This window comes from Melanotaenia boesemani, chromosome 16, assembly GCF_017639745.1.
Source record: "Melanotaenia boesemani isolate fMelBoe1 chromosome 16, fMelBoe1.pri, whole genome shotgun sequence".
Lineage (NCBI taxonomy): Eukaryota > Metazoa > Chordata > Actinopteri > Atheriniformes > Melanotaeniidae > Melanotaenia > Melanotaenia boesemani.
In genome coordinates this window covers 6982548-7004233 of record NC_055697.1, presented here as the reverse complement: position 1 = coordinate 7004233, position 21686 = coordinate 6982548, and the positions used below count along the sequence as shown (strand labels likewise).

General features: G+C 40.8%; 1 protein-coding gene across 1 annotated transcript in view; it reads left to right on the top strand.

Annotated features, from left to right (window-relative positions):
• Positions 1-530: 530 nt before the first annotated feature.
• LOC121655273 (rho-related GTP-binding protein RhoQ) overlaps positions 531-21686 on the top strand; it is a 25907-nt gene continuing 4751 nt past the window's right edge. The window contains exons 1-4 of the mRNA XM_042009809.1: positions 531-1086; positions 1411-1469; positions 17547-17711; positions 19714-19809. Coding sequence (XP_041865743.1) covers positions 945-1086; positions 1411-1469; positions 17547-17711; positions 19714-19809 — 462 coding nt within the window. The 5' untranslated portion in view covers positions 531-944. The remainder of the gene's footprint in view (positions 1087-1410; positions 1470-17546; positions 17712-19713; positions 19810-21686) is intronic.

Here is a 21686-nt window from a genome sequence, read left to right as displayed (position 1 = left end):
TTTTAACTTGTTCTTCACAAGAATCTCCTGCGGGGGCAACATAAGATACATGAAGTATACAGATCTTTGCACACGCAAAGAAGCACCAACACTAACATGTAGCATACCAAAATCATGAGAAGAAACTCAGTTAAAAGGCTTTACCAAGCACTGGCATCCAAATGAAACACAGTTCAAACACCAACCACTTAAATGGGAATGTAACCAAACCATGAGAATAGCACTGTCCACTTTAGAGCTTCTTCTAATTCTCCACTTCAGGCAGACTCACAAAGAGTCTACAGATGTCACCCACATGGATTTCCTGTTTGAGCTTTATGGCGAATACGTGATCTCATCAGAATCTGAATTATTTCTGAAATATACCTAATATATACAAATATATTTTTGTTAACTCTTTCTACCTAATGATGTAATTTTTAAGTCACTCATTCGCACATCCCCAGCAGGCGGAGTGTAGGCTACTTTATCCAGAGCCCCTTGCTTTTAAATCCAAGCTCCGCCTCTCCAGCAAGCGCACCCACCTTGTCCACCAGTAGTCCAGTACGCCAGGGAGCGAGGGGGAAGCAGAGGCGCAGCACATACCGGGGGAGCGGGCACGGTGGAGCGGCAGCCGCGCGCAGAGGCAGCGGCGGAAGAACAACAACACGGTCGTTTCTCGCTTTAAAGAGAAGTCAAATTCAGACAGCTTAGAAGTCAGTGATACTGTTAAGCGTTAAAAAAAGGAAAGACTTCTTAGCCAAATCTAGGAGTACAGGAACCGGCGTTGGGGAGGAGGGGGAGAGAGATGTTGCTCCAGACCGACTCGGTGCGTCGCGCAGTCCCCCTCCAAGGCTGGTGATGCCCGCCGAGCGGGGATCCCCGCCCAGCCGCAGCTTCAGGAGGAGAAGGTCGAAACAACAGGGCGTTGAGGAGCCGATGATGATGGTGGAAAGGTCGGGATCATGGCTAACGGAACCGGTACTATCATGTTAAAATGCGTCGTGGTGGGAGACGGTGCAGTGGGCAAAACGTGTCTCCTGATGAGCTATGCCAATGACGCCTTTCCCGAGGAGTATGTGCCCACAGTCTTTGATCATTATGCAGGTAGGAGCATAGCTCTTCTGTCAGGCTTTCCCACTTTCTAATAATGACATCATAACTGCTGCTTTTCTGGGTTTGGGTCTAATTTCCATTATTGAATTCTGAAATTAGGTCAGATAAAGCAAAGATTAGACCCTGACTGACACTCACGACTCAAACTGCATTGCATCTGTTGCTGGTATAATCATAACCACTTGTTTGCCTTCATAGCACATGAGGGTTGGGGTCCCTGAGACACCCCCCCCCCCCCCCCTTCCTTCTGCTCCCCCTCCCCACCCTCACCTCCTTGCTTCCTCTCCTCAACTGCTCTTTGTCATTTCCTTGCAGTGAGCGTCAACGTTGGGGGAAAGCAGTACTTGTTGGGACTGTATGACACAGCTGGTCAGGTATGGTTTATTATTATTTTTTTTTACTCTGGCTGGAAGCCAAACACACCAAGGACACACAGTCACGTACACTTTCCCTCTGTCTTGCGCTCTGTCTTGTCTCCACCATGTGCTCCTGGGACCAATAACTATCCGACTGTGCCTTCGAAACGCCCACGGGCTTCATAGTGAGGCCAGACACTAAGCTGCAACAGGTGATGGTTTTCGCACATGGGTTTACTGCCAGAGTCTGGTGCACTCTGGACAGTGATGGTAGTGAAGGGGGCTTCAATAGTTCTATTATGTGGAGAACAGGGCTCCAATGTCCAGTAGTGATGTCACAGATTTTTCCTACTTAATGCCTTGGCTTTTTCTTGACAATGTGCCATTCAGTGAGAAAAAGTTAAATCTGTACTGAAAATGCACGGTGCTATACACACACCACACACATGATAATGTTTCTTCTCAGCAGAAGAGCCAGTGAACACACAGATGGAAGAAACACATGACAGACACCAGTTCATGGAGGTCATCTCTGTCAGATTTTTGTATTATTTGTTTACTGAATTATACTTTGGTTTGCACCACGATTTAGAGCTGGAGGTATTATCTAAATCAATACACACATGCTGGTGAAATATTTGCATTTATTAAACAAAACTGAGCAGTTTTCTGCTTTTTATTGTAAACATTTTTAGTCATATTTGAGGTCAGATTGAATTGTTTCCACTTTAAGTTGGATCAAACACACTATAATGATTTTACCAGTTTAATTTTAGAGAAAATGGCTGCAATGAAATAATCAAATGGTGCACAGTTTTTTTTATATTTACTATGCAGAAGTCTTGACCTCCTCTTCATTCATTTCTTTATATAAATTAAATGGAGCTAGTTGGCTGCTTTTCCACTTGTTTTTAGACCGGCCCTCGTACCTGACCATTTTCAGAGATTTTTGTGTTTTCTTTTAGATTTTAACACTGATCTATGAATTATTTTAGCATAAAAGAAGCACCTAAATCAATGATAAACTTTTGCTGTGTCTACATATCACAGACAACTTAGCAAAGAAGGAGCTTCCAGCAGTCTGAGAAAAAAAGAAGCAAAAACAACAGTTTGAGGAAAGCTGGGTTAAAAAAAATCGATTAATCGATTTGAATAGTTTAAAATTTAATTAGTCCAAAACTGATTCATAAAACTTGGGGATCCTTTTTTTAAAAGTGTTTCCATTTCGGGTGACAACAGTGACCTTATTCTTGTGTGACTTAATGATGCTTGACGAGATCTTAGCATTTATACACAGCTGGTTGTTTGCACCATTGTGTTTTCCTCGGACCTGTTGTGTTCTTTGCATGAGGGCCTCTAGCGGGCACGCAACATTTTACCTCATGTCAACGCCAACAGCCTACATACCAAACGAATGCTAGGCACGCATGGCAGCCATGATATGTATGCAGACGCGTCGCTAACAGCAAGTATATCCCAGCTCTTAGATGAAAATTGGGAAGATTCTAGCACTGTGTCCAATTTTCTTGAAGAGTTTGTTTAAATTAGACAGAAGAAGTGGCAAATATATAAAAAAAAAAAATATATACAGCATATGAATAATGTCAAAAAGTGATTCCCTCCAGCAAAGTCCTGACACATGGCCTGGGAGAAGCATCTGGACCTTCAGCTGATGTACCCCCTGTTCACTGAAGCCTCATCAGAAATGGTCTCCATAGCTGTCAAGACGACTATCTTAAGGAAGGGAAACCGGGAGAAAAAAAGGCTTAGGTATGCCAAAAGACACAAGGAGTGGAATGATGAACCCTACCCAGAGCCTGGATCTTAACTGAGGTAGTATGGGATCATCTGGACCAAAAGGGAAGAACAAGCCTGGAGAACTATTCCTAAAGAGGACTCAAAGAAAATACGAAGAAATCGTCTCTAAGAAGGTTCAGTCTGTGTTGAAGAATTAATCTCAGACCAAGTATTAACATTCAAGCTCATTAGAATTGTACAAACTTTGTTTCCACCTGTCATTTCTGGTCATGTTTGCACATGTTTTTACTTACTTCCAGGCTCTTGTCATGGTACAAAATAATAAGGAAATAAGGGGTTGCACAGAAAGTGACCGGGTGTAAGAAAACAGGATCAAAAGGACGTTTCTGACCACTTACAGCAGGATTATATCTAACTAGTTTGTTTTGTTAGGACACATGAGCAAAGGAACGAAACCAGATCCACATTCCTTCAGTTGGTTGTGACTCTATCCTGCTGATCGACAGCTGACGGCTTTAAAAAAAGGGAACAGAGCAATGCACCAACAGCGGTTGGAAGGTGGAGAATATATTATGCAAACATTGCGCAACTTCAAATTTTTTTGACAAATTATTTGTGCAACTGTGTTTTAAAAAGGAAGTGAACTCAGCAGTTTTTAACCTAAAGGATTGTGTCTAAGTGAGAGACAAGTATTATAGCTCATTTCAGCCTCATGCTGCACCCTGAATGCATCGTATAAGGTGATCTACTGCAGTTTATAACAGCCGTGCACACACACTCTGCTCCAAAACCTTTAACCTCCCGCCCTTGGCGCAACCTAAAGCTGCAAATATCAAATGTTGCATGGTTAACGCTTTCCACTGGGACTGTTTTAGCTTTAGTGTGAAGTCACATTTTAGACTGGAACTGAAACGTGACGTTGCCTGAAAGACAAATGCTTGGCTCTAAAAGGTCAATCAGAATATTTAGCAGCTTTCATTCAAGAAAATGTAATTCATGAGTGTGAATGGAAATTTTCTCCACCCACCCAGACTTGCTACCTGTGGCTGCTTTATATTTTTACCTCAAGAAAAACAGATGGCAGAACTGTTACCACTGGCTTGTAAAAAAAGGAACACAACCTTATTGTCTATTCTAGCTTGTCTGATGGTGCATGTGTTTGTGTATGAGGAACGCTTATTTTTAGCTGAATCAGAGTGTCTCTGAAATGGAGAAGTTCTCCCAGATGTCTGCTGTGGATGCCGCCGGTCGCCAAGAGTCAAGTTACCGCTCATAAAAATGCGGGCCCCATCCATCCGCCCCCAGACTCGGCTGACCTCTTCATGCAGAGCGTAAGGCCAGCTGGTAATGTTTATAGCTTCAGCATCTGATCAAAGACCCGGTGCCCCAAAAAGAGAAGGAGAGAGTGAGACAGAGGCTGAAAAAGGAAGAGAGCAGGGCAGGAGAAGGAGGGGGTGGAATTACTAAGGAGTGGATAAATTGACTCCTCTCAGTTTCATTTTTCTTACCCTCTTTGTGAGTTGAACCCCCCCCCCCCCCCCCCCCCACTAATCATCCTTACACATGGCTCTCTAATAGTCATACCCTGGCATGGCTAGCTCTCCCACAATGCTTTGCTATTCCTCGATATATCTACCAAGGTATCAGCAGCATAACATAAACACGCAGTGATGTGACTCCATGCCATCACATTGGTGTCACATGTCTGAGTCACATAATTACGGCCTGGCTATGAGCTGAGCGCCGCTGTGCTTTGTTTGCTGTTGAAGCTGCTTCCCCGCCTGTGATTGTCTGCCACGTCGCTCCCCCAGGCTCAGCCTATTGAATTATTCCATATGGAAGGTCTGTTTGGCTGAATATGACGAAGGAGCAGAGGGGAAAGTCTTTACTTATTCATTTGTTCGTTCCCCTTCCTGCTGCTGCATTCAAGAAAGTCAAGCATCACAGCCTGAGGAGGAGCAGGAGGAAACAGGAAGTGGATGCTAAGTGCTGTGGTATCCATGGAAACGCTTTGGGGACAGGAACTCAGGTGTTTCGACCCATATCCCACTGCCCTATTAACCTCCATTTGTTTTTGGACTGTTTCTCATTTGCTCAGCACGTCAGATGCTCTCACACTCAACTGTGCATCCTGTAATCACTTTTACCACTTCACTTCACCCATTAACCCAAATCCCTTCCATCCCACCAGCTCGAGGCTGCAGCCTAAAACTGTTTTTTTTTTTTTTTATTTTAACTCAGCAAACCAAACTGGTGTAGTGCAGGGATCCCCAACTCTGATCCTCAAGGCCCACCGTCCTGCAGACATTTGATGTTTCCATGTTGATTCAAATAATGGCTCATTAGCAGACTTGTGCAGAGCTTGTCAGAGAGTTTAATTTGAATCAGGTGTGTTGCAGCAGGGAGACATCTAAGACCTGCAGGATAGTGGGCCTTGAGGACCAGGGTTGGGGACCACTGTAGTGACCCTCTCAGGAAGGGGTTCTGGGCAGAGACTGGAGATGGTTTTACCCAACACAGCTGCAAAGAGACACTAAGATGGGATTAATGTTGACTTGCATCATCAGACACTTTCATAAGAGTTTAATCCTTTCTTTTGCTGCTTCTCACCAGAAATGGCTGACTCCTTTCCTTTTACAGAAAGTTTAGGTAATTATCAACATATAGCATTTTTTTCAAAATAAGGTCAAATCATCTACACTGTGGCATTTCTTAGACATGTCTCATTAATGAAAGTGTGTTTGTGTTTTCAGGCACCCAAAACACTGGTTCTGTGTGAATGAAACCCTCAAATGATTAAAATACACCTCAAATCTTCTCTGTGTGGACATGGGCTTAATTTAAATCATACTGGCTCTGAACACTCAAAGCCTCAGGGGACCCCCTGTGCTCTTTAGGGGACCCCTTAGGAACCACTGACTTAGAGTAACTACTGTACCGGCTCCTCTCTCCATCAAAACAGTACAACTGATCAATAAATATCTGTCTCAATAAATTAATTCACTTTTAGTTTAACAGAATGTCACATTTAGGGAAACGATCCATCACAGTAAAATGCTGAAATACAAACCACACAAAGCTGCTAAATGTCCCCTGTATGGTGCTTAGTTGGGTTCACTTGTTGGTAGGGGTGGCAGAAAAAGTGGTACACTGTAATGTGTACCACAACACAGTGTTGTGGAGTACAAAGTAAAGATATTTACTGTAAAATGTAGTGAAGTAAAAGTCAAAAGTATCTACAACTAAATCTTTTTAAGTAAAGTACAGATACATGAAAAATGTACTTAAGTACAATTACAAAGTACTTGTGCTTGGTTGCTTTACACCACTGCCCATCCTTAAGTGAAAGTAAGAAGAAACTGTTGCTCCATCCAGCACATAGAGAATCCTCCTACCTGAGCCACTAAGGATCAATTTTTGTCTTGTAAAAGTTAAAGTAAAAGCAACCAGCTCAGCCAGTTGCTAGGGAACCAGCAGAGACTGCAGCAATATTCATCCTGTCCACAAAATCTCACCACAAAACTTGTCAGTGTGAGATGAGACTACTGCAAATTAAATGACAAACAACAAACCAAGAAACAAACATTTAGAAGTCTAATAAAAGTACGAAATACTGTTAGCCGCATTGAAGCATTGAATATTATCCTTTACACTCATTATTCATACTGCGATATGTAAAGACAAATGTCATATCCTGATGTTGAGACGATGCAGATGTTTACCATATTAAGTTAATGAAAGACTCTTAACTCTGCACCTATTTTATGTCCAAACTCAACTCTGAGCAGCAGATGATGATATGAACCAACCTTGTAGACATAGTATCAGTCAGAGATGGTGCAGTGAGGATTGTATTATCCTCAGATCGTTCCTTCATGCATTCAGAGTATTCAATCTCTACTCCAGAGTATAATCAAAGCTTTCTGTTTTTTTCCTGTAAGCTAAACTTTTGTCTAAAGCTCATTCACTTCTACTGCCACACCAAAATCCCCCTTCAAAGAAACAGAGGAGCATTTATGCTGCTGAAGGCTTTATTTATTTATTTTTTAACAAATACTGGTGAAACACTCGTTGAAGGATTATTTGCAGCTTCAGATTTGCACACATTTGGAACATCCAGAGAGAGCGTCTGGCAGCTGGACGCTGCATGCTGCCATGTTTGTGTGGTTTTAACATTTCTTTTCAGACTGCAAGTGAGCTGCAGAGCAAAGCCAAGCAAAATACAGTTTATCATGTGTTAAATGAAAAATCCTGGCAAGTATTCCAGCTTCAGACATGTGTAGTCTAGATGCTAAATCTGACATAACCTCTAATGATATCATCAGGGATTTTACAAAGCTCCCCCAGAGCCCCAGATGAGATTATTCCACAGTGTTCACAGGCTGAGTAATATTTTCCATGAAGACAAAACTGACATTTATGGATCAAACTTCCAGAATTCCCTTCAGATGTTTCTCACAACTCACCCCCCCACAATAAATTATCCATATCATCCCTATCAGGCAGAGTAGCTATTTTAATATTGAAATATTTAGGGTAAAAAGAGGTAGCAGCACATAAAAATATGTAAAATGTATCTTGTGGGATGAACGAGGCCATTAAAAACTATTAAAGCAACATTAAACTGACTTGTGAAAGGAGTCTGGCAGGCTTTGTGATTGAAACTGTTATTAATCATCATTAATCACCATTAAAAGACCAGCATGATAGGGTGAGGCATTGCTTTATTTTAAATTTATTTTTGAGGTTGAATCCAGTTCACTGAAATGTGAACTGGATTCTGGAATGATTTGCAGAACAGGACAGAAGCGTCTGGGCTTGTGTTTTCACCCGCCGGCCATATTAGCGCAGGCGTCTCTGACTCTGTTGATACAGGCGGTTTCCAGAGCAAAGAGGAGGTGATTGGAGAAGACAGTGGGAAAGATGGAGAGGAGAGAGTGGTAGAAGCATGGAAGGGATGGGGGGATGAAGAAGAGGGGGAAGAGGGAATGACTTATTGATATCATAGTACTCATGTCACTGAGTCAACAGAGCACACAGCAGAGCTCACGCTGCAGCCGAATGAGTCTTGCTCTGGTGGGAATGTATGGACATGTATGGTGAGAAGCTGGTGTTTACAGTTAATCATGCACATGCACACACACAGCGGCATCTCTTTCTCTTTTCGTTTCCACTGATCATAATATTTACTGTAGGCAGACTACTTTGGAAAGAGTCATGCTGTGTGTCAATGACGACCCCATGAACTGTTGAGCTGCGCTAATAAAACTGTGTAACTTATTTCAGGTAGAAAGTTTCATCCAACATCTCAACATCAAAAAAGGAAAAACATGCATATCTGGATGAAGCACTGATTAAATTCAAGACTGATCAGTGCAGATACTCTACAGCAGGGGTGCCCAAGTCAGGTCCTCAAGACAAGACAAGTTCATTTGTAGCAATATTCAACAAGCAGGGGGATTAAAAGTGCTTTACAGAATACAAGAAGCATTATTTAACATTAGAAACAAAATACGAAGAAAAAAGAAAGAACACTAGATTAAAACAGTGTTAAAAAATGATCAAGTTTTTAAAAGTTCAAGCTTAAAAGAAACAGATGCAGATTTGGGCTTCTAAATAAAAGCTATTGAAAAGCAGCAGAGAACAGGTGGGTCCCTAATTAAGTGTATGGACTGAAGCTCTGCTTTAATTATTTCTCTTTGGCCCCAAATACAATCATCTCAGTTTTGTTTTTGTTTAACTGAAGAAAGTTTAGACACATACAGTCATTGATCTCCTCAATGCATTTATCAAGAGCCTGTACGGGGCCTCGGCCTCCTGGTGACATTGTAATATATATCTATGTGTCATCTGCGTAGCTATGGTAACTAATTTTGTTTTTCTTTATGACCTGCCCCATTGGGAGCATGTAGATAGAAGAGGCCCCAGGATGGAACCTTGAGAAACTCCACATGGAATTCTTATTTGCTCAGATGTAAAGTTACCTATTGACACAAAGTACTTTCTGTTCTCTAAATAAGATTTAAACCAGTGTAGTGCAGTGCCAGAGAGGTCAACCCAGTTCTTCAGTCGTTAAAGTAATATATAGTTTTCAACTGTATCAAATGCAGCACTAAGGTCCAGTAAGGCCTTTAGCTGAGGAAAAACAACTTTTTTGATGATCTTACTTAGAAACAGAAAATTTGAGATCGGCCCATAGTTGCTCATGTGTGTCTTGTCTAGACTGTCCCTTGAGGCTTGATTACAGCTGTTTTTAGAAGCTCTAGAAAGACGCCCGAAATGAAAGAAAAGTTCACAATCTGTAACAGATCTGGCTCCAGAGTCTTTGAGACAGCAAGAAGAGGAGTTCAGCTGACAGAAGATGTTAATGGGATTAAACTGTGTCATGGTGTTTAAACTGGTTTTCAATGGACACAGTGTGTCTTTTGAACCTGCTGTTGATGAACCAACTGCTTGTCTGATATTCTGGATTTAGTCGAATTTGGCAAAGTTTGGTGGGGTGAAGGTCCACCGTCCTGGTTCTTGGTGCTGTTGAGGGGGTTGGGGGAAAGTAAAGATCCTTCCCCTTGCCTCCCCTGATGGGGGGGGGGGGGGGGGGTGAACAGTTTCACCCCTGACTTGTTAAAATTTAATCCATTTGCCTTAAATAAGATGCCTGCTTTCCCAAAACAATGTAAAAATTGTAAATAAAATCCAGAGGACTTCAGTGTTCTTTCCGCACATCCGCTGAACATTGTTTACAGTAGAATCACCAATAATCAGAGTTTCAGGCTCAGCCTTTAGCTTTTTCTGACCTTTTCTTTTCTGACTTGTTTGCAGTCCTCATCTCACAGTCCTGGGATAGATGGTTGTCCGATAAAGATCCAGTGTCCTCCGATAACAGAGCAAATCTGTTCTTCAGTTTCACATTCAGGTGATTTGGAGGTTTGTCGTCAACCTTCCAAGTCTTGGTTGTCCAGTCCTGTTTCCTACCATGTAGAGGGGTAATAGAGTTTCTTTGTTTTGTAGGAGGTGAAGGCCAGTCAGTCTCATCAGCTCGCTGCACCCACCCTGTAATACGTTGTCCTCCCTTTTCCAAAAGGCATGATTTACTTTTTGGCTTTGCACCAAAACAGTTCCAAGGAAGGTTATTACCCGATGATTTATTGTAATTCACTGAGGCCTTTTTCTTAGAAGTGTTATTTGTGCCTTTTAGCCATTTGTTAGCTTGCTCATCTCCATTGTTTTGAATCAATTGGAAAGTTGTTTTATTTCCATGCATTTCCATGTAAATGAAGTCCATTTACTTCAATATTTACTTCAAGGCAGCAAACTTTCGCCTCCGGGGCTGTTATCTTCTTAAATAGGTCTTGGTAGTCATCTGTGGAGATGGAAGGCATCTTGCTGCTTGTTAGCCTAACATTAGCACCTTTCCAAGCTACTTAGCTTTAACTGAGTGCTACATGCAGGCTTTAGCTTTGTGTAGGCCACGCACACGGAGCACTGAAAATAAAAGAACTATGAAAAATGTTGCAGTTTCTATTAAAAATGTTTGAGTCCGAGTGATTTATAGGTATTCGAAAACTACTGTGGGTGGGTTTGTAAGTAAAAAAGGGGGGAAAAAAAAGTTAGCATAAAAATCAAAGCTAAGAGCAACAGCAAGAGAGTGTATAAGGAAGCAGGATCTACTATCCGCAAGATCTACTATCACGCAACTTTTAGATGCAACCCGTCTCTTAACGCACCTGACTCAAATGGCTGCATTCCCTCATCCACATGTCATTCAGCTCTGCAGAGGCCTAGTAATGAGCCATTCATTTGATTCAGGTGTGTTTGAGTACGGACACATCTAAAAGTTGCAAGATAGTAGATCTCAAGGACCAGACTTGGGCACCCCTGCTCTACAGTCATCGACCAATTCATTATGTCCACATGGCTAGTATCACTTTAATTCTTGGTGTCTTAGATTCAACAAGGTGTTGGAAACATTCCTCAGATACTTTGCTCCATATTGTCATGATAGTATCACACAGTTGCTGCAGATCCATGATGAGAATCTCCCGTTCCACTACATCCCAAAGCTGCTCTATTAGACTGAGATCTGGTGACTGTGGAGGCCGTTGGAGTCCAGTGAACTCATTGTCATGTTCAAGAAATATCTCCCACACCATCACCACCAGCAGCCTGAACCACTGATCCAAGGCAGGATGGATCCATGCTTTCATGATGTTTCTACCAAATGCTGAGCCTAGCATCTGAATGTGGAGCTGAAATGGAGACTCATCAGACCAGCAATGTTCCTCAATCTTCCATTGTCCAGTGTTGGTGAGTCTGTATGAATTGTAGCCTCAGTTTCCTGTTCTAAGCTGACAGGAGGCACCCGGTGTGTCTTCTGCTGCTGTAGCCCATCTGCTTCAAGGCTGGATGTGTTGTGTGTTCAGAGATGATGTTCTGTATACCAGAGAACTGCTCTGCACTTGATATTTTCTCTGTTCCGGATCATTTACGGAGATGTTTGTGTGTGAAAATAGTTTCTGAAACAATCAGACCAGCTTATCTGGGCAGTAAACTGCTGAGTGGCTTACACAGTGTCTGCAATTAGAAAATTCATGTGCAAGCAAAGGTCATAAACACATAAAGACACACTGTACTTGACAGACAGTTGTGACAGATAAAATGAGGAAAAGCACATAGTGTAAGTGAAGACAGATCACCATGCAGAGCAGGCTGGATGCATCAGACCAGCTTAATTAGCCTTGAACCCATTTTATGCAGAGAAAGCATCATTCATTCATTTTCTATACCGCTTTGTCCAATGAGGGTTGCAGGGAATCTGGATCCTATCCCAGAAATTGACAGGCAAAAGGTAGGGTACACCCTGGACAGGTCGCCAGTCGATCGCAGGAGAATATATTTGCAGGAAATATGCTTGAGCCTAATGGATACTGGATTTTTAGAAACAATGCTAAATGCAAAATGACGTCATTTTGCTCTGTGGACGTGAATGGGAACAGTTCTCGACACATCGGCCAAGCAGAACTTTCTTCTCGTAGGGCTCCAAGAAGTATTGTGTGATTGGTCGGATATTTGAGGTGATTGTTGTTAACATGGAAAAGAATTAAGCGGATAGTTTTAATGATCAGCTGATCAAGGTGGTGAGAGAGTAGTAAATGTAAACAACACATTTTTTTTATGCATGGTTTTTCACATTATTTAGATGCAACCTCCGTCACACTTCAGTGTGAACTGTACACGACCCTGAAGTGACCTGCATGCGCAGAAGAAGACGTGACATCACACGCAGGGTACTGTGTTTACGAAAGTAAATATGGATGCAACGTGTGCTTGTTTATTAAGCTAGAAGATCTTGCACAGTTGAAACCAACAAAATTATGACTAACTGATAAGAGAAATAAGGAGATTGGAGGGGGAAAAAAGGCACGGGGCATTTCAAAATAATTTTAAAAATGGCAGAACGGCTTTTGTGCAACAGTAGCTCCAACCTCTGTACCTCCATGGATACGGAGTCAGAACCCGGCGCAGATTTGAAGTCTGTCTCACTTCAATTACGTAAAAGTTGGATGAAATACGACATGACTTTTCACACTAAGGTCACTTTGAAAAGAGGGAATATGTATCTGATTTAGTGCCACATAAAAAGTGGCCTACGTCAGATTAAAAAAAAAAACAGACTTGTATTGTTCAGACTATTATAAAAGGATCTGAAAGGGATCACATATGGGCAGGAAAGGTGGGTTCAAGTCACTTTGGCCTGCAATGTGAACAGAGCCTATGACTTATTCAAATAGGTCTTGAGATTTACTCATTTTGTTAAGCAATTTTCCACCACAGGCATAAAAAAGGCAAAAGGCTCAGGAGTTTAAAGCACAGTTTTTCACTGCTGCGAGCATCCCACATTTTTTCCACCTCAAATTTTTGGTAGATCTAAGAACTGTTCAGAACCCTGCACTAGGTTTGTTTAAAGCACCTATTTTTAGACAGTTGACAAAACTACATGATAAAAAAGGTATTTTTTCCTGGACTCTTGAGTGAGCTATTGTTGATACTCAGAGGCTGTGCAGTGTTTGGATGTACTATCTTTGTCTACAAGCAATTATTTTGCATGTCAATAAAACCAAGCTAACATTGTGTTTAGCGTCATCATCACCAGGGATTCTGACAGGGCCTGCACGACAACACTATAAAAGCCACATAACTGCAGTCAACTCTCAAAAATGAATGGAAAAACCTACCAGCAGAGTACTTTCAGAAACCACCTACTTGTCCTTTACATGGCGATCATTTTTACACTCCTAATACTGATTTGAGTTTAGAGCTTTTATTATAAACATTTTCTTATAAAAAAATCAAATAAGTCTTTTTTTAATGGATAAACATGACCAGACAGGAATGTTTTCTGTTTCAGCTAACCCAGTGAATTAAATACCTGACAAGTCGTGGTGCTTCATCATGTTGATGTAAGACATAAAAATGCCAAACATCCAATTTTGCTTCTAGTCAGTCTTGTGCACTGATTTGCAGCATTGCCCGGAATGAACTTTTCACCCTGAGATTTAACAAAGCGTCTCTAATGTGACTCAGAGTTTTACTTTCGGATGGGTGATCTTCTCATGAGACGATGATATAAACAAAGACGAGCGTTCACAGTGAAGGCAGCAAGCTAACTCATTTATTTATTATGGGCGAGATGTAAGATACACCAGATCATACAGTTCTCATGATGCAACACAATGATATTTTACATCAGGTGTTCACTGAGTCCTAAATGGTCATTTCTTCACTAGTCCATGCCTCCGTTTTGCAAACAAAACTAATCTTAAGAAGTGAAGTCTAATCAAGACAAACCAGACAGCAACATTGGGGTTAATTGGTTTTGGCCTTCTTGAAAGGATCTCTTTTGAGTCACAGAGGATGTTATGCAACCAAATGTCATGCGTAAAATGTATTAGCTGAAACTGCATAAAGAGCATGGCACAATCTGACAGCTGACAATCGTTAGACCATTTCATGATGAGTTCTTCATGCTGGAGCACTTCAGTCTGTTCAGTCTCTGTGAATCACTCTGTGTTAAAATTGTTCTTACGGTTTGAAGCACCAGATGGTTTTCATATCACATCAGGACATTCAGGTAGTGTAAGCTGTCAGACACAGAAAGGATACTTACCTGACAATAACGGAGGCACAGCACTGCATTTTAGAATAGAATTACTTTATTAATCCCTTCGGAGAGCCCTCAGGGAAATTTGGGAAAATTTTTTTATTATTTTGTAAATATCCGATATGCCGATTTTTTTCCAACTAATTTGAATTGATTTTTAAAGGTGGATATATGAACATGAAGTCTCTTCTGTGAGGTGAAGTATTTCTAATCTAACTGTGATGGCTCAAAGTTGGAGTCAATTTTACATTTAAAATGTGCATATGTACACTTACGGGCCATTTTATCAGGTCCACCTTGCTAGTACCAACTTGGACCCTCTTTTTCTTCCAGAACCGCCTTAATTCTTGGTGTCATAGATTCAACAAGTTGGTGGAAACATTCCACAGAGATTTTGCTCCATAATGACATGACAGCATCACACAGTTGCTGCAGATTTGTCGACTGCATCCATGATAACAATCTCTCCTTCCACCACATCCCAAAGCTGCTCTGTTGGACTGGGATCTGGTGACTGTGGAGGCCAATGGAGTCCAGTGAACTCATTGTCATGTTCTAGAAAGCAGTTGGAGGTGATCTAAGTGCTTGGAGTAGCCATCAGAAGATGCTACACTGTGGTCATAAAGGGATGGACATGGTCAGCAACAATACTCAGGTAGGCTGTGGTGGTTAAACCAGGCCATGTTGATGCTAAGGAGGCCAAAGTGTGCCAAGAAAATATCTCCCACACCATTACACCATCAGCAGCCTGACGTATTGATACAAGTCAGGATGGATCCATGTTTTCATGATGTTTCCACCAAATTCTGAGCCTAGCATCTGAATGTGGAGCTAAAATGGAGACTCATCAGACCAGCAATGTTTCTCCATCTTCTATTGTCCAGTGTTGGTGAGTCTGTGTGAATTGTAGCCTCAGTTTCCTGTTCTTAGCTGACAGGAGGCACCAGGTGTGGTCTTCTGCTGCTGTAGCCCATCTGCTTCAAGGTTGGAACCAGTGATTATTTGACTTACTGTTGCCTTTCTATCGTCTCTCTGGACATTCTGGTTCAGACAACTGCTGCTCATTGGATATTTTCTCTTCTTCAGACCATTCTCTGTAAACCCCAGAGATGGTTGTGTGTGAAAATCTAAGTAGATCAGTAGTTTCTGAAAGACCAGCAACTATGCCACGTTTAAAGTCATTTAAATCCTCTTTCTTCCTCATTCTGATGCTCAATTTGAACTTCAGCAAGTTGTCTTCACCATGTCTACACGACTAAATGTACCGAATTGTTGCTGTGCGATTGGCTGATTAGATTTTTCTGTTAACAAGCAGTTGCCAGTGCGTGCATATATTTATATGGAACATTTTAAGCAAAACTGTAAACTAGGGCTGGGCGATTAATCGATAAAATCGATAAATCGAATTTTCCATTTCTGGAGATTTATTTTTTATGAAAATTGGGATTTTTTTCCATAGTTAGTTAGCAGCAGACTTAGCCCTCCCTCCACACCAGAACAGTGTTTGTCTGACAGATTTTCAGTGAAGTGATCCTTCTCTCATTCCTGGGATTTATAACTGCAGTGAGAAATGCTGCTCTCTATGAGATGCAGAAGTCAACTTTAACCCACAAACCCTAGTTATAAGACAACGTCCTATAGGGGAATTATTTCTGCAGTGGATCCTGTATGATAAGGATCCAGATGGAAAGAGATCACGGATGCAGTTGTGTTGCATATTTCTATGTAAGATATGAAGTCATTTATATGGTGGATAAGCTATGACATTATATGCTTTATTTTTGCTGGCATTCATTTATATAAAGAAAAAAATATTTTAATAAGTGTATTTATGTTTTGTAAAAGAAAAGAAAAAAATCGATTAAAATCAGAAATCGGATTTGGTTATAAAAAAAATAGCCATAGCCCAGCCATACTGTAAACCTTGTTCTACTTTAACAAGACTGTATACTTTCCTCACAATGTAAATCTTGAAATTGGTCAGACTGAGCCAAATCTGACTTACTTGTACCTCATGGAAAATTCCAATATTTTATTTTAAAGCATTTATGGGCTGATACAGATAACATTCCAATAATAATACATACAAACTGATAATGCTGTCAAATTACTCAATTGTCATTATATATCATAGTCTCAGAAGTCTTTGAAAGTCCTGCAGGAACAAATTCTGTGATTTCTGAGCTGATTTAGAAGGATGATTAGCAGCTCATATATTTTTTAATTATATCTCACTGACTAACTCCAGTGACATTTAGCTGAATTCATCTTCAGAGTGAGCCCATGCATAAAGATTTGCATGTTGTTTTCACCATTAACTCCAATGCAATGAATGAGTGAATGAATTGCAAAGGCAAAACAGAGAGGACTCCTCTGCCTGGCTGATCTTACAGCTACTTTTAAATGATATTTCTTTAATTTACCATATTTGCAAAGGAATTTCAAATAATAAATAGCGAGAAAGTCTTTAGTTTGTGTGAGAATTGGATTCTCTGAAGTCATCAAAATGAAAAACTGTCATGCAAACGTAAGGTTGTGCATTGCAGCCATCACTAGCACAGTCAGTCACTGTTTCCAGTTTGCTTTGACTTTTTTTGAGGGTAGTAGAAGATTTCCAATAGAACACAGTGAGCATGACACACGTCATGTCTAATTACTGGAGATGCATTGATTCTGTTTCTTCGTGCCAGTTGTAGAAAGGCCATGTGCCATCAGCTGAAAAAATGAGATGGGTCATGAATATTCATATGAGTTGAAGTCAGACACTGTTAAAAAAGGGTTTATCTTCAGTGAGGACACTGAAATATCAGATATGAGTGTGTTTGGTTGTCAGTGTCTTGTGGCAGTGCCTTGTGCTCAGCCCCAATTAAACAACTGCAAATGTGAAATAATCCTAAATTGTCTCTGCTGAAAAGGACAAAGCCAAAAGAAAGGACATTCTCACAGAAATGTCCTTTCTATCTTTTCTAATAACAAAAAATCTGAAACAGCTGAGCAATACCTTGGCACAAAGTAAACTAAACTCTCCAGTACAGAACAAAAGCCTCTTTCCATTCAGAGCTCATTTTGTCCACACTTTAATAATTAATGAATAATAATTTATCCGATTATGAAACGGAAATGAATCATGTCTGCTCTCTGATCTGGAATCTTAACGTTACTGTTCTGGATTCTCCCAGGAGGACTACGACCGTCTGAGGCCTTTGTCCTACCCGATGACCGACGTCTTCCTCATCTGCTTCTCTGTGGTCAATCCGGCCAGTTTCCAGAATGTGCGTGAGGAATGGGTGCCCGAGCTGCAGGAGTATGCACCCAGTGTCCCTTACCTGCTCATCGGCACACAGGTTAGTTCTTTACATCCTGACCAAAACTGAGATTTTCTCCGTCTAAAGTTTGTTATATTTCTGTGCTTCTAGTAGTTATAATACTAACTTATGTTGGTAATTACCTTAACAACCTTTTCCTGGCCTGCAGCGCCCTGCTCTGGGTTTTTCTCCAAGCCTGGCACAGCCAGATTCAGCTTTATGTTATCTCTATTGCACCAAAGTCATCTCAAGGTGCTTTTAAAGATTCAATCCAATCCAATTATAATTCAATCCAATTCATTGTATTCCACTTCTAATTCAGTTAAAACAAATCATCGTATGATCCGCATTAGTATAATTTATAGTAATTGTGTTTATATAAAGCCAAGTCATGAGAAATATTTTCTTAGCTAAGCAAACCAAGGGATTGCATCAACTCTTCTCTTCACTTTAATCCTCCATCCTGAGCATGCACGAGGCAGCAGGCGACAGTGGGGAAGAAAAATTCCCTTTTAACAGGAAGGAAAACGTCCAGCGGAACCAAAACAAGAAGGGAAAACCAACTGGTTTGGGGTGGAGATGCACCATTTAAGTGAATTTATAGTTTTATAGAAATAAAATACAGACTACAAATAACTATGCATGGCTACTATTGCTGGCAGGAATGACCTGCTGTTGATGTTCTCTGTTGCAGTGAATCTGAATGAGACATTCAGATTCTCTGTTGCAGTGAATCTGAATGAGACATTCACTGAAAACAATCTGTTTTTTCCTCACTGTGTTGTTTAGAGGGTGTGAAATCTGGTCCCTCATGTTTAGCAACTTGATGGTGTTGCTCCAACAAATGGCTGCAAAGCTGATTGCACTTTTCACGACACACTAATAGAAGATGTGCAACATCTTGGTGCAGACATCTCAGCATACTCAAGAAGCAGAATCTGCTCTGTCCTTTCTTGTCCTAACCATTAACCATTTAATGTCGTATGTATCATTCTTGATACATAAAGTTTCTGAGACCTTTTGCATAATTTTATGGTAAAAACAAAAAAAAAATGTTCAAAACCCTGTTGTACATAAGTACTTGTTTTTTTTTTTTTGTTTGTTTTTTTTTTTTACATTTTATTAAAAGTCCATCACATGATCACTACACAGAGACAAACACCACTCACGCTCATAAGTATCATCAACTGACCATGTTTCTGGACTGTGGGAGGAAGCCGGAGTACCTGGAGAGAACCCACATATGCACAGTCAGAAGGTGCTGTGAGGTGATGTTGTTCACCATCAAATCACAGTGTAGCCCCTTAAAGTAACCATCAAACCAGAATATTTCATTTAACCAAATCACCTCTTAACGAAGCTATACCTGGACTTTTAATATTTTGGTAAGCAAACACCACTACATGCATGAAGATTTCTCAGTACAGTACATACATTAGCCATCAGTATTAGCTTGAGCCTTAAAACCCAACTTCTGATACCATATGCCCTTTATAAACTGTACACAGACGTGGGTGATTTTTATTTATTTATTTGTGGGTCTATGTTTCCTGGCAACCAAATGCCAGTGCAGCCACGGCCCAGTGGTGATGATGAGGATAGAGTGGGTGTCTGATTTATCTTGTGTCAGCTGATGTTTTCTGCTCTTTTATCAGTTCCTGTCATAACTCACTCGCTGCTCTGTTGCTGGATGCAGATCTGTGCACAAGTTACGAATAAAGACAGGGGTTAATGAAGGTTGCTGATGGGTTGCAGCGCATGGATTCATTCATTTTGTTTGGTTATCATTACTGGTAAAGTGGATGTTGAGCGCTGCAATGTATAAAAGGGTGTGAAGAACCTTGTGGTTGGTTGTGAAATTATTTTGCACAAGAGCAGGAAGTGTGGGTCAACAACTGCATCGCATGTTTCCTACAGCAAATAATAAAGAAAAGCTCCTGATTTGGTGCTGAGAAGTCAAGTTAAAACTATCAGCCTAATCTGTGTTAGTTCAGCGGTTATGTTGACTTAACTGAGAGGAAGTGTCTCTTATCTTTTTCAGATTGATCTTCGTGATGACCCGAAGACAATTGCCAAACTGAATGACATGAAGGAGAAGCCCATCACCACTGAGCAAGGACAGAAACTGGCGAAGGAGGTTTGTATTCTGAAACAAAGTGATGCAGCTGGTGTGATCGAAGCATCTATTTTCACTAAATTCAAGCTGTTGGGGCCAGTTAGATTCCTGTGTGTTGATTTGACCTAGGAATGTCTCTGTGTGAATTATGGATTCAATGAAATGCTTGGAATCAGACCTCTCTGCATTCTTTTCCCTAAAATGAGTCCAGAAGTACATTCTGGGTCAACATGGACGCCCAGCAGAGTTCGAGGCTGTAGGACCAAAAGTGGTCTGTGATTAATCACAGCTGTCAGGAGAGAAGCGGGAATCAAAGTCAAGTTGTTAAAAAAATGGCAGTGTGCATTCATTTATAACAGTGGTGCCCAAGTCCGGTCCTCGAGATCTACCATCCTGCAACTTTTAGCTGCAACCCTTCTCCAACACACCTGAATCAAATGACTGGCTCGTTACCAGGCCTCTGCAGAGCTGAATGACATGTAGATGACATCTGATTCAAGCGCGTTGGAGAAGGGTTGCATCTAAAAGTTGCAGTATGGTAGATCTCGAGGACAGAACTAGGGCACCCCTGATTTATAAGCTGACATCCCTGCAGCTTCGTCAGAGCAAGGATCAAATTTAGGCCGGATTCTTGTTTCATTAAGTTGTGAAGTACTCTGAAGCAACAATTACCTTTAATAAGAGTTCTTTCAAATTGGCCATGATTGTCCTAACAAAGCTTACCAATGATCTGAATGTTTTCAATCAATGTGTATTTTTAGCGTGATGAAGCAGGTTTTCCATGACTAGTTAGACATTTTAGGAAAAACATGTGAGAACTGAACCAAGTGGAGGATAATCTTGACTATCCCCTCATCAGGAATGCAGAATGCCTTTCAAAAACTTCTTTGGATTTTGGCTCAATCTCTCTGACCTGTCAATTTAATTTTTATCCACAGCTCAACAGCTATTATAATTATATTTAAAAAAATTGCAGATGCCATAAATTGATGGAGTGATGATACATATCCCAAAGATCTGCCACAATTCAGTAAAACTCACGAAAAGCGGTTAAATATGAATGTAAAATGCAGCTTCATGTCAGTGACTGCATGGAGGTGATAATCTAATTTTGTTCAAAACAATCATTTAAGTGTTATGTCCATGTTAAGAGGTATAGATGAGTTCAGCACACCGTAAAACTGCCCTTTAAAATCATCCCAATATTGGCTTTGCTTGATAACCATAAGTAACACAGTGTAAGTTAGCCAATAACATGGACCATAACCAAAGCAAGTTATTACCTCAACATTCTGTTATTGGGATGATATGGGTGTTTTATAGGAAGAGCCGGATGTATCATTGAGTAAAATTACAGTTTTGAGACTAAGTTCAACAGATATTTGGATAAAAATCTCCACGTATAGCTTTAAATATGCATGTATGTGCCATGGTCTGTGTTTTTTATTCTGACTTCATGTGTTTAGCTTTGGTCATGTTTCTAGTTTTTGTTCTTGGTTTTTGGTGTTCAGGGCTTAGTTTTGTGTTTTCTTTGGTTTCTGTTCGTTGTCTTGTCTGATTGCTCGTGCACGTCACCTGTGTTTTTAAGTGTATTTAAGACCTGGGTTTTCAGTTACTCCTCGTCGGATCCTTATGGTTTCTTTCCTGTAATGTGTGGTTCCTGAGTTTTTGGGAAATAAACCCTGATACCAGCACCTTTCAGCCTTCTGCCTGAACTGCCTGCATTTGGGTCCTCACCTCCGGCACTACACGTAACAGTACAGAGTTAAAGGAATACAAAGGAATAATCTATTTACACCACCACAGCGATCAATTAAAAGCTTTTATTCCGGATCTCAGATGTTTAAACAAAAGAAAATCACTGTTTTTTAAAGAAAAAGTCTATCACATATTCTGCT